The following is a 16,056-nucleotide window of genomic DNA, read 5'->3' on the forward strand; positions in this document are numbered from 1 at the left end:
AATACAACGATACCTACATCCACAAAGACAGTTGGTAAGAGATTGAATGTGGATGTGGAAGAGTCTCCTAGAGATCTCCACTACCTGGTGGTATGCGATGTCCATATCTAGATCTCGGTCCATGCTAAATCTGATATCAGGGTTGAGCCCCTCGATAAATCGACGGACTCGCTCTCTAACAGTAGCAACCAAGGCTAGTGCATGCCTGGACAAGTCACTGAGCCAGACTTCATACTCCTATACGATCATAGAACCCTGGAAACTGCTCAAACACTACGCGCCATGCATCCGTGAAACTCTGGGGAACAAACTCCCTCAAGAATATATTTGAGAACTAATCCCAGGTAAGTCTAGCCGCCTGAGCCGGACTACCCAATACGCTCGCCACCATTGATAAGCCGATCCCTTAAGATGGAACGTAGTGAAAGCAACCTTACTAGACTCCATAATGGTACGGAGGATACTGTAGCACTCCTCAAGAAAACCCTGGGCATCCTCTGATGCTAAATCGCTGAAAGTAGGAGGGTGGTACTTCTTGTACCTCTCGAGCCTGATCTGCTCCCCCTCAGAAGCTGTTACCCTAAGCTCAGGCTGAAATGGACTACCGGCAATACCGGTATGACCTCTGGGACCTAGTCAACTTGTTCCCACTGCTCTAGGGTACGGGCGGTGGGAGTCTGTGCTCCTCCCCGGCCTGAGATGTAGCAGGAGCAAGTAGGATCAACCCTTCCTCAGCCAGAGTGTCAAACATGCTCAGAAACTGGGCGAGGATCTCCAGAAATGCTGGGGCAGTAACAGGCATCTCAGGTGCCTGCTCTCCAACTGGAGCTACTGGTGGCTCCTCTGTAGCAGCTCGGGCAGGTGCTCTGGCTGCACCACGTGGACGCCTTCGGCCTCTACCCTGGCCACAACCTCTCTCGGCTCTAGTAGGGGGCGCGGGTGTCTGGTCATCCGATCCAGTTGTATGTGTCCTCTCCATCTGTGAGAGAATAGAAAGACAGAAATTTAGAATCCCGAAGTCAATAATTTTGCACGATAAGGAATCAAAGAAGTGAAGCTTTTCCTAACTGTTTCATAGCCTCCCGAAAATAAGTACAGACATCTCTGTACCGATCCGCGAGACTCTACTAAACCTGCTTGTGACTCATAACACCTATGAACCTAGAGCTCTGATACCAACTTCTCACGACCTTAATTTTTCTCCATAGGACGTCGTGACAGCACTTAGTCTCTAAGATGAGGTAAGCCCAACAACATGCAGAATTATTGAAATAACAATAGATATAAGTCTCAAACTCAATAGCTATATAAAAACAACGTTACAACTCATCATACACAAATCTCGAGACCCAACATAATACAAGTCACAAGCTCTAAGTATGAATACTGGATAATCCTATACGGTGTGTCTACATATGAAGGATAATGAAATAAGAGATCTATAGAGAGGGGGACTCCGAGGCCTGCGGATGCCGGCATGTATACCTTGAAGTCTCCGCAGTAGAATCCCAACTAATGCCTGGGCTGGTAAAAAGTACTTGAATCTGCACAAAAAGATGTACTGAATAGTAGCATGAGTACACCACAATGGTACCCAGTAAGTGCCAAGCCTAACCTCGGTAGAGTAGTGACGAGGTCATATCAGGATCCTACTAGAAATAATAAAAGACTAAACAAATGTAGACAGTGTATAAATACAATAATGAAATTGAAACAATGAATAGTACAATAAGATTAGCTACACAGAACTAAGCAAATAGTGCAATACGGAGAAGGAAAATTAATAGTATGTTAAGGAAACAACGATCAAAGACAAGTACAAAAGAATGTGAAAATGTCAAAAAGAGTCACTATCGAGGTACCACCTCGTACTCTCAAATTACAAAAATAAATCACAATCTTTCCTTATATCACCGCGGGAGCCTTTACATTTAGTTTTGAAAATCATTTTTTACCGAAATAGCATCTCGCGTTTAGCCCACCTTATCACACCGCATGACTTCTAGTAGTTCTCCTACTAGTCACGCATATCAAGCTAACCTTATCTCATCGCACGTGTTTCAATACCCAGACCTTATACCACCACATGTATATCAATATCATAATGTATCAAAAATCGCACCTCAAGTGCCCAATATCACAGATTGCTATAGAAACCAAACAATAACAGTTTTTCACAATAAGGAGCCCACGGCTCAACCACAATGTACACAAAGTCTCCACAATAATAACCAGAAGAATAACTCAATAGAATAATATTTCATAACTTAACACTTTGCCTCAATAGGAATCAGGGCTTTTGCAACTCAATACCAATTTAAACAACAAGATATTCCAAGAAATAGCAATTTCAAGTAAGAATTCAACAGTTAAATAATGAATTTGAAATAAGGAAACAAGAATCTTAACTAAACATGTATAGAAATTAGCAAGTCAAAGACAAGACAAGTAGACATGCGAAATTAGACCAAATATGATGACTATGACATGTTAAAGTATCTCAATTAAAGCTAGAAAGGAATCTACATAGCTAAAAATCGATAATTTTCACATTTAATCCGTGTACACACTCATCACCTTGCATACACGGCTTACAGATAGCACAATTATCACAATACCAAATGCTAAGGGGTAATTTTCCCATACAAGGTTAGGCAATCTACTTACCTCAAACCACGCTAAATCAATCAACTAGAAGGTCTTTCCCTCGATTATCCAACTGCGAACGACTTGAATCTAGCAACTATAGGAAACAAATTCAAAAAATAAAAATTACGATCATTGCGAAGAATTAAAAATTCAACCCAAAAGTCAAACCTAGGCCCGCGTCTTGGAATCCAACCAAAATTATAAAATCTGAACACCCATTCGATATCGAGTCCAACGGACAAGAATTATTGAAATCCGACCCCATTTCATCTTTCAAAAACTTAGACTAAGAAGTTCTACCACTTTTTCCTAATTTTTTCAACTCCAATCCCTAATTACATGATAAAAATAATGATAGATTCGAGTAATTTAACCAAAATCGAGTTAGAAATTCTTACCCCCAATGTTCTCTCTGAAAATCCCTTGATATTTCGCCTCAAACCGAGTTTTCTATGTCCAAAGTGTGAAATATGAAATAAACCCTCGATTTTGAAACTTAAGTCTGCTGCCAAATGATTTACACATCGAGATCGCGTAACACAATTTCTGCCCAGCTGAAATTTACTCTCCGCGATCGCGTGAATGTAACCGCGAACACGATTAACAAGTTGCCTCAACTTCGCGATCGCATCCTAGGCCACGCGATCGCGTAGCTCAATCTGCCTCAGCCACAGCCTCGCCTTTCCTTCTTCGGTAACGCGACTTACACGCGTTCGCGATTCACTGTAAACCAACCTTCTGCGATCGCATACACCACCTCACGATCGTATAAAGCAAACTCCCTCCAGTGCCACACTACTTTTCGCTATCATATTTTTCCACTTGCTATCGCGTATAAGGAAATCAGAAGCACCAGATTCAGCAATCTTCAATGTTCTGAAATGCGCCGAACATGATCTGAATTACACCCGAGGCCCCCGGGACCTCAACCAAGCATACCAACAAGTCCTAAAACATCATACCAACACTCTCAAAGCCTCAAATCACATCAAACAATACTAGAATCGTGAATCGCGCATCGATTCAAGCCTAGGAACTTATGAACTTCCGAATTCTAAAACTAATGTCGATTCATACCAAAACAACTCCGATTGACTTCAAATTTTACACACAAGTCATAAATAACTTACGGGCCTATTCCAACTTCCGGAATCAAGATCCGACCCCTATATAAATAAAGTCAACTTCTGGTCAAACTTCCCAAACCTTTCAAACCTTAATTTTCCTAACTTCGCCAAATCGCGCCGAAACCACCTACGGGCCTCCAAATCTACATCATATCGCGCTCCTAAATCTAAAATTATCATACGGAGCTATTGAAACCGTCAAAACTCTATTCTGGAGTCGGCTCCACCAAAGTCAAATTAGGATCAACTCTAACAACTTAAACCTCCAACTTAGGAACTATGTGTCCCATTTCACTCTAAAACTTTCCCGACCCCGAAACCAAGCACCCCGGCAAGTCATGTAACTACAATATAATACAGAGGAAGCAATAAATAGGGGATCGGGGCTAATACACTCAAAACGACAAGCCTTCCCTCCCTCCCTCCCTCCCTTCAAATACCCAACGTTTTTATGACTCTATTTTCTTCAACAATTTAATTATTCTTCTAAAATTCACACAAACCCAAAGGAACTAATGTGTTACTTTAATTTTTTATGCAAAATATCATTGAAATTTATGCTCCATAACTAAAAAGAAAATACTCTTTTTTGGTTGAAAAAAAAAAGTAATCTTTCTACAACATGAAAATAAAATAATTATTTTATTGAAATAAAAGAAAATACTTTTTCTACATCATGAAAAGAAAATACTTATTTTGTTGAAATAAAAAAATTATTTTTTCTAAATCATGAAAAGAAAATACTTTTTTATATCGGGAAAAGAAAATACACATTTGTTGAAATGAAAAAATAATCTATCTATAACATGAAAAGAAAGTATAATTAATAATATTTTTATTAAGGGTGGGGTGGGGGTTGGGGTGGGGTAGGGTAGGGTGGGTGGGGTAGGTGGGGGTGTAGGGGTAGGTTGGTGGGGATGGGGAATAGGATGGGGAAGGTAGAAAAAGTGTTTTGGGAAATGTTTTCCCTTCTCTTGATAGGGAAAACATTTGGAGGGAAATGGGTTCATGAGGAAAATATTTTCCAAAACATTTAAGCCAACCAAACATGGAAAAATTGAAAAATATTTTCCGAAAAATATTTTTTTTCATCCCAAACACGCCCATAAGGGTAGTAGAATTTCCAAAGGCCAAATTGGTGCAATGAATAAAAAGAAATAATCATCAAGCCGAAGGGTTTGAACTTTGAACTCTTCTATAAAAATAGAGATCTTCTATAAAACCAAATGACACATAAAAATGCACAAGAAAAGCAAGAGAATACTCTGAAGAACAAAGTGTTTGAACTTTGAACTCTTCTTCAAATCCTTAAAATTAAGATTTGTATAGTCTGAAAAGCTAAAAAGATAGCTATAACTTTTTAGCATTTAAGAAAAGATATAGAAAGAAAATAATGAAATATATATAGTCCATTTTATAGTGAATTTGAACAAACCTTTTGTACACTTCAATCACATGCATCTAAGTCAAAGGACAAAGTGTTCTCTGAAGTATCAAAAGTTAATCCTACTGCTTGGAGTTGATTAGAGCCTATTAATGTTAATTATTTATCCCATCCCTTAAAATCTAGAAAATACTGATCACCTATGAGAAGTACAACTCGTTCTTGCGCCAGAAATAACTGTTTACCCGAAAAATTGGATAACGTTAAATTTATGTATGGTTCTAAGGATACGTGATACCCTTTGATACAAATCGTATAGAGAGATAGCAATACGAATATTCTTGACTATGACAGTGGGAATAATGAATCAGAAAGAATGAATAAAATGAAGTAAAACAAGCACAAGGAGGTATCTTTTGTTCCAGTGTATACAGTGTGTCCATAGCTTATAAGGATCCCCCTTTTATATTAGAGGGCCATTACTTTATTTATAACAAAAAATAATAAAATAAAGCATATAGTGGAGGACCCATGATAATTTATCTCTTCCTCGATTCCCGCCAAGATTCTTTCTCTTGGTGCGGTTGCAACGGCTCTTGTCTGTGAGCTCGATACTGGGTCGAACTCGTTACTAGGTCGAGCCCTTTAGTCTTGGCTAGAGTTCAACCTTCGGGATGGGCGTCGCGTATTTGTGACCTCGAAGCAATACCTTGCGGATCAATTTGATCAAGGGCTCGATAATGTTATCGAGCCGACTCCTCGAGCAGCCTTCGGACTCGAGGCTCGTTAGTACTGTCTTCGGAGCTCACTCCCAAAATCCCACTCCGACTTCTTACCACTTGAACTCGATCGAACGTAAGAAGGCCGAAATCTATTTCGACCATATACAGATAGTCTCGTCGTTTCTACGAAGGATGCGGTGAGAATCAATATGATTTTCGACGGTTCGATCGGGTTATAAGCTGACGTTTTAACAGGGATCGATTATGACATATGTGATAGTTTTCCCATCGATTTAGTCTTTCAAGGTATTTAATACTTGTCATATGGCGGTCGGCCACCTCTGATATTAAACTGTCATGATGCGAGCCTATAAATAACCCTTCCATATAACATTTACCACTATTATGCATTCACTCCCCCAAATTTTCTTATCTTTTCTCTCTATCTCGTTGCTTGCAAAGCCATCTACACCAGAGTTTTGATGTCATCAATTTTTCACTTTCCTTTGCCTTTCTTCCTCTCATATCAATGGCCAGAACTTCGCAAACTGTACCTCAGAAGGAGAAAGCTTCTTCTTCACGGCCGTCCGGCGACAAGGCACCGGTGGAGCCGTCCACCTATGACTATGTTCTCGGCCCGTGTACTCTGAAGATCGATTTTAAGGTTGAGAATCCTTCATCTGTTCCGAGTCGATGCGAGGACGTGTCGATGTACATGTGCTCTATAATGGAGGGTCATCTCGAGGCCGTTAGGAAAGACTGCAACTGGGGTTCCGAGGTTGTGTTGCAAATTCCATCCCTCGAAGAGAGCGCCATCACCCATGTGGAGGGGTTTTTAAGTGTCTACACTTATCCCTTCACATTAGGTCCCGTCGACCCGGTGATCATTGATTTTTGTAAAAGATATCAGGTTACCCTCTGTCAAATTCATCCCTCTCTATGGCGTATAGTAATCCTACTTCGCTTCTTCTCCATCAAAGCCGGAGGGCTGGATTTTTCCCTGAATCACCTCATACGATTGTATCGGCCTCAAATATTTTGAGGACTAATCAGACTTCATCGTCAGGCATCGAAGGCTTTGATGTCGAGCATCGACAAAGACAAGGATCGGAGTTGGATGGGCCATTATATTCGTGTGAGGACCCGTGACCTTATTCCGGAAGAGAAGATGCCGTTCCCTGAGGAATGGAATTTTGACCGTAAGTGGTTTTCATAAGACGTTGCTTTTCATATCTTTTTCGGATGTCTTTCTTCGATATACAGCTGCCCCTTGGATGCCACAAGCGGTGCCCGACCTCAAGGATTGGGTTCATAAGTTAGCCTCGGCTTCCTCTTATGCCAAACGCGCTTGGCATGATTTGGCAAAAGGTAGATGGGAGGCCAGGAATCATGGTAAGGTTTTACTTCTCGTTTCCTTCAAAGTGTTCTTTGTTCTCCATTCGTTACCGATTTCCTTTCATACAGGTGTAACCAAGGATGCCTCTTTGAGGCCTTCGAGTGGTGAAGAAGGAACCAAGTCCCCGGTCCCGAAACCGGGGAAAGATAAGAAGCGAAAAGTTGCCTTTCGGTCAGAGGACCCTAAGCCCAAAATTTGAAGGGTGAGGAGGAAGGCAATTGCTCTTCCGATTGACTCAGTCCAACGACTGAGAGAAGAAGAAGAAGAAGAAGAAGAAGAAGAAGAAGAAGAAGAAGAAGGTGCCTCGGCTTTGGTGATCCGATTTACGAGAGCTATCGAGGTCACCAAAGCTCCTGAGCCGATGGCGGCTGTACCGGTTGGGGTTGGCCCCGAGATCCCAAGTCTTGATCAGAGCACCCCGAGTGATTCGCTTGGGGCTATGACAGTGGGTCATTTGCCTTCCCTTCCAACCTTTTCTGAGGAGGCATTAAAGGAAGCTCGAGAATTGAAGACCCCCCGATATGGGCGGAGGCTCTAGTGTAGGGGATCCCTTTTGGGATTGCTTTACTGGAGTCGATGATGCTTCCAATATTGGTGACGCTTCTCTTCTACTAGAAGAGGCCCAAAGTTTCATTACTCAGGTAATGATTTTACTATACTTGGTTTCTTTGTTCTTTTCCAAACTTGACTTGTGTTCTTTCCCTACTGTGCAAGCCATTAGTAGGTTTAGAGTCGACCTTAGCTAGTGTGAGGTCGAGCTTCAGAAGGTCTCGGGGGATAGAGATGCCCTGTGGCTTCTATGCAGCCAAAAGGACTAGGATATAAAGGACCTCCAAGCGGATTTGGCTAAGGCTCGTGAAGAAGAGGCCGAACTCGATAAGCAGGTGAGCCTCATTCTGTTTAAGTATGGGTTTTACTCGACTGGGGAAGTTAACCCTTCGTTGTCTCAGCTGCAGCAAAAGGTTGAAAAGATCGGGTCACTTCGGGAAGAAGTTGATCAAATCAAAGCTGAATGTAATCGGTGGAAGGAGACAATCGACTGCCTGGCTACGGAAAAAGAGACCATTTTGACCAACTTATTATCGGCCGATGTTCATCTTTGAAATGTCAAGCAAAAGGGTTCGGCTCAAGCTAAGAGGATCGATGAGCTTGAAGCTCGGCTTGCTGAGGCCAAGGCGGAGGTTGAGTCATCAAAAATCTTGGCGGATAAGTCCATTGCCGTGTATCGGGCTGATGCCAAGGCTGCTCAGATGGAGGCACGAGAGGCGGCGGATACTTCCGACACTCGAGCACATTGGATTGCCGAACTTGCTAAATGTAGGTCTCAGAGGGAAACCCTTCTAGGATGTACACGCTCGAGGTTTCGACCTTACGGCAGAAATAAAAAAGGCTAAAGAGCTCGAAGCTGAAGCCTTGGCTTCTCATGGCGATTATGATGATGGTGACAGTAGCAAGAGAGGATCCGAGGACGGGGAAGAGCCTGACAGAGAAGCAAACACCCCTAAGGATGATCAGGAAGCTTAGTTCTTAATTTTTTATGTTTTGTAATCAATCATGTAGAAATTTTTGTATATAGACAACTTGGCCGACTTGTGAAGACTTTATACGTGCCTTACAGTTGTTTTCACAAGGATCTTAACAATTTAATCAAATTTGGACTCCGTAGTCTCTATGATTGATTGTTTTTTTTCAGACTCGAAGTGACGTAGCCCTTAGGCTTACTAGTTGAGTCAATGATTCGAACTCGAAGAAATATAATCCACAGACGTAATAGTCGAGTGACTGCTTGCTTGAACTCAAAATAAAAGTAGCCCATAGGCTTTAGTCGTCGAGTGAATGATTCGAACTCAAAGTAATGTAGCCCATGGGCATAATGGTCGAGTGAGTGCTTGCTCGAACTCGAAATAGAAGTAGCTCGTAGGCTTAGTCGTCGAGTGAATGATTCAAACTCGAAGTAATGTAGCCCGTGGGCGTAATGGTCGAGTGAGTTCTTGCTCAAACTCAAAATAAAAGTAGCACGTAGGCTTAGTCGTCGAGTGAATGATTCGAAATCGAAGTAATGTAGCCCGTGGGCGTAATGGTTGAGTGAGTGCTTGCTCGAACTCGAAATAAAGGTAGCCGGTAGGCTTAGTCATCGAGTGAATGATTCGAACTCGAAGTAATGTAGCCCGTAGGCGTAATGGTCGAGTGAGTGCTTGCTCAAACTCGAAATAAAAGTAGCTTGTAGGCTTTAGTCATTGAGCGAATGATTCAAACTCAAAGTAATGTAGCCCGTGGGCGTAATGGTCGAGTGAGTGCTTGCTCGAACTCGAAATAAAAGTAGCCCGTAGGATTTAGTCGTCGAGTGAATGATTCGAACTCGAAGTAATGTAGCCCGTGGGCATAATGGTCGAATGAGTGCTTGCTCGAACTCGAAATGAAAGTAGCCCGTAGGCTTTAGTCATCGAGTGAATGATTCGAACTCGTAGTAATCTAGCCCATGGGCGTAATGGTCGAGTGATTGCTTGCTCGAACTCGAAATAAAAGTAGCCCATAGGTATAATGGTCGAGTTTATCTTAATTCTGATTGCATAATAAATCTCCAAATAGAGGCCTCGTTGTTAGTTAACCTGGTAGTTTTAATACATTTCCTAATAGTGTTACTCGTGGGTGGTTTCAAAACTATGCCCAATCCGGACCCCTTCACGTTCGAAGCCCTATCCGTAAAAAGGATCCATACTCCCGATGATGTACCCGATTTCAACAGGAGTCCGACTTTAGGTACGAGGGTTGGTGTGAAATCGGCCATGAAGTCTGCTAAAATTTGAGACTTGATGGCCGTACAGGGTTGATATTCGATAACGTACCCACTGAGTTTGATGGCCCATTTGTCCAATCGGCCTGATAGTTCGGGCTTGTGCAAAATATTACGAAGCGGGTAAGTAGTTAATACACATATGGGGTGACATTGAAAGTACGGTCTTAACTTTCTAGAGGCGTTTATCAGTGCAAGTGCCAATTTTTCTAGGTGCGGATATCTAGTTTCTGCTTCTTCTAAGGTCTGACTTATATAATAAACGGGAAATTGCATATCTTGCTCTTCTCGAACTAGGACACCACTTACGACGATTTCTGATACTGCCAAGTACAAACAAAGTTTTTCGTCCGGTTTTGGAGTGTGAAGTAGTGGTGGGCTCGATAAATATCGTTTTAGTTCCTCCAATGCTTGTTGGCATTCCGGGGTCTAAGCGAAATCGTTCTTCTTTTTGAGTAGAGAGAAAAATTTGTGACTTCGATCTGATGATCTCGAAATAAATCGGCATAAGGCTGCAATCCATCCCGTTAGTCTTTGTACAGCTTTTACGCTGTCCACGATGGTGATGTCTTTGATGGCCTTTATTTTATCGAGGTTAATCTTGATTCCCCGGTTTGACACCATGAAGCCGAGGAACTTGCCCGAACCGACCCCGAAAGCACATTTTTTGGGGTTGAGTTTCATGTTGTATTTCCTCAAAATCTCGAGCGTTTCCTGCAAATGGGTCAAATGGTCCTCTGCGCGCAGGGACTTAACTAGCATGTCGTCAATATAAACTTCGATTGATTTACCTATTTGTTCTTCGAATATTTTATTTACTAGGTGTTGGTAAGTAGCCCCTTGCATTTTTTAGCCCGAAGGGCATCACATTATAACAATATGTTCCATATTTGGTGACAAATAAAGTCTTTTCCTGGTCCCCCGGGTTCATCTGGATTTGATTATACCAGAATAGGCATCGAGAAAAGTGAGGATCTCGCGGCCGGTCGTGGCATCGATCCTGCGATCTATGTTGGGCAGCAGAAAGGAATCTTTGGGGCATGCTTTGTTCAAATCCTTATAGTCCACACACATTCTAAGTTTGTTCCCTTTTATAGGCACTACAACTACGTTGTCTAACCATTCGGGATATTTCACCTCCCGAATGGACCCTATTTTGAGAAGTTTGGTTACCTCGTCCTTTATGAATACGTGCTTTCCCTCGGACTCGGGTCTTCTCTTTTGCTTCGACGGTCTGAACCTAGGGTCCAAGCTTAGCCGATGCGTCGTTATGTCCGGTGGGATCCCTATTATATCTAAGTGGGACCAGGCAAAACAATCAATGTTATCGATAAGAAATTGAACAAGTTTCTTCCTGAGTTCGGGGCTCAACCTCGTTCCCAAGTATACCTTTCGCTCGGGCCAGTGCTCGATTAGTGTGATTTGCTCTAGTTCTTCAATTGTTGATTTGGTGGTTTCGGAGTCATCGGGAATCATGAAAGATCGAGGGACCCTTTGACCATCATCTTCTTCGATCTTCTAGTTATCTGGCTGGGTCGAAGCCAACATATGTGATTCCTATTTGGTGTCTCGTTCTCCTTCTGATCCTGATCCCTTTATCGGCAAAGGCAAGGATATTGATTTCTCTTCCTCGACGGCGAACATTTTTTTTGTGGCCGGTTGTTCTCCGTACACTGTTTTGATACCTCTCGATGTTGGGAATTTGAGGACCTGGTGTAGGGTCGAAGGTACAGCTCTCATGTTGTGGATCCATGGCTTTCCAAAAAGGACGTTGTACCTCATGTTGCCTTCGATCACGTGAAACTTCATTTCCTGGATGGTTCCATCCACATTTATTGGTAAGATTATCTTGCCTTTGGTGGTTTCACATGCCATATTGAATACGTTTAGAACTAGAGTTGCGGGTACGATCTGGTCCTACAGGCTGAGCTGTTTTACGACCTTCAATCTGATGATGTTGGCCGAGCTACCTGGATCGATTAACACACGCTTAATTTTAGTTTTATTCATGAGTACTGATATTACTAGTGCATCATTATGAGGTTGGATGACTCTTTCTGCATCTTTATCATCAAAGGACAAAGTCTCTATTGGTGCGTAATCTTGAGTCCGAGATCGCTTTTTCCTCACAATTGATGTTTTAGCGCGTTTAAGCATTGGTCCCTGAGGGGTATCGGCGCCGCCGATGATCATGTGAATGACGTGTTGCGGTTCTTCTTGCTTGTTTTTCTTGCCGAAATCCCTGTTTTTAAAATGGTTCTTCGCCCTATCCCTCAGAAAATCCCGAAGGTGCCCTTTGTTAAATAAGCGGGCTACTTCCTCTCTTAGTTGCCTGCAATCTTCCGTTTTGTGATCATGGGTGCCATGATATTCGCACATTTGATTGGGATTCCTTTAGGCAGGATCGGTCTGCATGGGTCGAAGCCACTTGGTGTCTTTAATGTGTTCGATGGCCGACACGATGGCGGATGCACCAACGCTGAAGTTATACTCTGATAACCGAGGTGCTTCTATAGGATCGACATATTTATCAAAGCCGCACTTGCTCATAAGTCCCCGAGAATTTTGCCCTCGATCAATCCTTCGATTGTTCCGAACTGTATTGCATGTTGGACCATTGTTCATCCGATTTGTGACGTACGGTTGATATCGGTCTCTGTTCGACCTTTGTTCTCTATCGATCTCCCTTTGGTTTTTAGTAGCTATCCTGTTCTGATGCACGGGTCTATACGGAGCTGCCAACTGGTCATCTTCGGCCCTAATTTTTTATTGATATCAGTTGTGTATATCTGCCCAAGTTATTGCTGGATACTCGATCAAATTTTGCTTCAGCTGACGTGATGCTGTCGAACTCAGCTCATTCAACCCTTGGATGAAAGCTTGTACAGCCCAATCGTCTGTGACCGGTGGCAATTCCATGCGTTCCATTTAAAATTGGGATATGAATTCCCTCAGTATTTCATTGCCCCCTTGCTTTACTTTGAAGAGGTCTGATTTCCTTGTTGCAACCTTTATGGCACCAGCATGTGCCTTTACGAACGAATCTGCTAACATGGTAATAGAATCGATGGAATTTGGCGGTAAATTGTGATACCAGATCATTGCTCCCTTCGAGAGGGTCTCCCCGAACGTTTTCAACAACACGGATTCGATCTCATCGTCCTCCAAATCGTTACCTTTGATGGCACATGTGTAAGAGGTAACGTGTTCGTAAGGATCGGTCGTACCGTTATATTTGGGAATTTCGGGCATACGGAATTTTTTGGGGATTAGTTTTTGGGCCGCACTCGAGGGAAAAGGCTTTTGTATGAATTGTTTTGAATCAATCCCTTTTATCATTGGTGGAGCCCCGGGATTTGATCGAACCTGGCATTGTATGTTTCCACTCTCTTGTTGTTGGCTTTGACTCATTTTGTGAGTTCCTCGAGCAATTTAGTAATTTCGGGAGTGGTCCCTGATTCTTGCTCGTTTGATTTCACTATGGCGGGCTCCGTTCTGGGGGTGATTTCTCGAAGCGGATTGGGATCTGGCCTGCTTTGTATATGAATTTGGCTCTGTAACTGGGCTATCACTACTTGTTGGGCTTGTAGCATCTCGAAGATCATGCGTAAGCTGGCTCCGATTTCCCCCGCGTTATGGGTATCTTGGGCTACGGATCGAGTACTGCCCTGAATGCTTTGTCCGGTTTAGAACGCTGATTCGCCTCCAGAGATATTCGTGAATTGACATCCAATGGTACTTCGGCTCGAATTTCGGGTACTTCGATTCGAGCCTCAGTGCCATCGTCAAGTGGCCTTCCGCCCCCGGGTGCCAAGTTGTTGGTTTCATCTTGAAGGCCGGCTTCGTGGTCGATAGGTAAAGCCTTTGCTGATTTGAAGTTGCAAATTGGTGTGTACTGCAGATTTATGTCAAACAATCACTGTTATCCTTAGCCCCACGGTGGACGCCAAATTGTTTACCCGAAAAATCGGATAACGTTAAATTTATGTATGGTTCTAAGGATACGTGATACCCTTTGATACAAATTGTATAGAGAGATAGCAATACAAATATTCTTGATTATGACAGTGGGAATAATGAATCAGAAAAAATGAATAAAATGAAGTAAAACAAGCACAAGGAGGTATCTTTTGTTCCAGTGTATTTAGTGTGTCCATAGCTTACAAGGATCCCCCTTTTATAGTAGAGGGCCATTACTTTATTTATAAAAAAAAATAATAAAATAAAGCATATAGTGGAGGACCCATGATGATTTGTCTCTTCCTCGATTCCCGCCAAGATTTTCTCTCTTGGTGTGGTTGCAACGGCTCTTGTATGTGAGATCGATACTGGCTCGAACTCGTTACTAGGTCGAGCCCTTCAATCTTGGCTCGAGTTCGACCCTCGGGATGGGCGTCGCGCATTTCCGACCTCGAAGCAATGCCTTGCGGATTGATTTGGTCACGAGCTCGATAAGGTTATCAAGCCGACTCCTCGAGTAGCCTTCGGACTCGAGGCTCGTTAGTACTGTCTTCGGAGCTCACTCCCAAAATCCCACTCCGACTTCTTACCACTTGAACTCGATCGAACATAGGAAGGCCGAAATCTATTTCGACCATATACAACAACATTGAACCCGGACTTTTGCTGCCAAAGTACAACTTCACAACAGGAAAGTACACTTCACTACCATCCATGTCTTTGTAGCAAGTGTCGAAATCTTCGATTGGATTATCAACCATTGGAATATCTTCTACCTCAGATCTAAATATATCGCGAAATAAGATGTAGAAATCTTCAGGAAAATGTGTAATGGTGGTCCCTGTATCCTCAACGACTCCACCATTGAACCTTTTACCAAATTGCCACCATGACGGTTTCATTGGAACTTCCTTATCATTAATAAAGATTTTATAAAGATTGACAAAATGCAATTGAGGTAACTTGTAATTTGGTACTAATTTTGCCATTGTTGCTCCTGGCCATGGGGCTTTATTGAAATGGAGTGTAGATGATTCTCCTGAATCAAAACTTGGTAGACAAAAAGCAAATAACGTCGCGTTAAATTGTGATGGTAAAGAATATCCACCTGGATAATTCGGGTTTACTCTACGTCCAAGGCCAACGATCCCAGAATATCCACCACTAAACCTAACTTTCCCACCAATTTGATTTTTTCCACATCCAAACATAATCCTTTGTGATTTATGGTCTAAAGTAAAAGTAATCACCTCAGATGCCATGAAACCTACTGATCTGATACCACTTTCGTATGGTACATCATAGCGACAATAACGCATTTCTTCAATACATTCAAAACCTGGATCCTCAGTAATGCAACTCGAATTATCTTTAGTGCAATCAACATTTTGGAAAGTTTTTGATGCAGTAGAATTATAAATAGGATGATATATTTGCTTGTAGCATTGCCCACGTGGTCCACATTGCCGCCAAACCAAATCAGTGCCAGTGTCTACTAGCAAATAAGTTCTGCTGAATTCGCTACCAATTAAAAAAGACGCGACAAGCTCACCTTCTGCACTGTGTGTAGTTGTTAACCCTATGGCTCGTCCACGAACCATCCCTTATTTAACATTGTTACCATTTTCAAAAACCGAAGCCAAATAACTTGCTCTAGTATGCCCTCGAGCAAGACGAGCTCTGACCATGGAGTCGTAGTCTTTGAAGTTTGATTTTTCAAATACATCGCGATGGTAAAGAGTAAAAGTATAAGATGGCATTGGAGGATCTGGAAGATTGGATGAATCAATATACATAAATTCTTTTCTAGTTTGCATAATGGAAGTGTAGTTAAGGGGTATTAAAATTGATTTTTCATTGCCAGAAACTACTAAAAGAATTGAGAAAATCATTGACATCAAAAGATGAATATAGATGAAGTTTTCCATTGGCATAAAAAGAAAGATGTTGTGCTTATTTTTCTTGATTTGGGTTGATATTTGTGCACTACTCCTAATTACAGTCATCTATACATAAATTTAATA

General features: G+C 42.2%; 1 protein-coding gene across 1 annotated transcript; it reads right to left on the reverse strand.

The window, feature by feature from the left end:
* Nucleotides 1-655: 655 nt before the first annotated feature.
* LOC104111643 (aspartic proteinase nepenthesin-1-like) lies at nt 656-15,633 on the reverse strand. Its single transcript, XM_070188491.1, has 2 exons — nt 14,623-15,633; nt 656-979 (listed from the first exon to the last, which is right to left on the reverse strand). Exons 1-2 carry the CDS (start codon nt 15,631-15,633, stop codon nt 656-658), a joined length of 1,335 nt encoding a protein of 444 aa, XP_070044592.1.
* Nucleotides 15,634-16,056: the final 423 nt, after the last annotated feature.

This window comes from Nicotiana tomentosiformis, chromosome 11 (assembly GCF_000390325.3).
Source record: "Nicotiana tomentosiformis chromosome 11, ASM39032v3, whole genome shotgun sequence".
In the NCBI taxonomy this organism is placed as follows: Eukaryota; Viridiplantae; Streptophyta; class Magnoliopsida; order Solanales; family Solanaceae; genus Nicotiana; species Nicotiana tomentosiformis.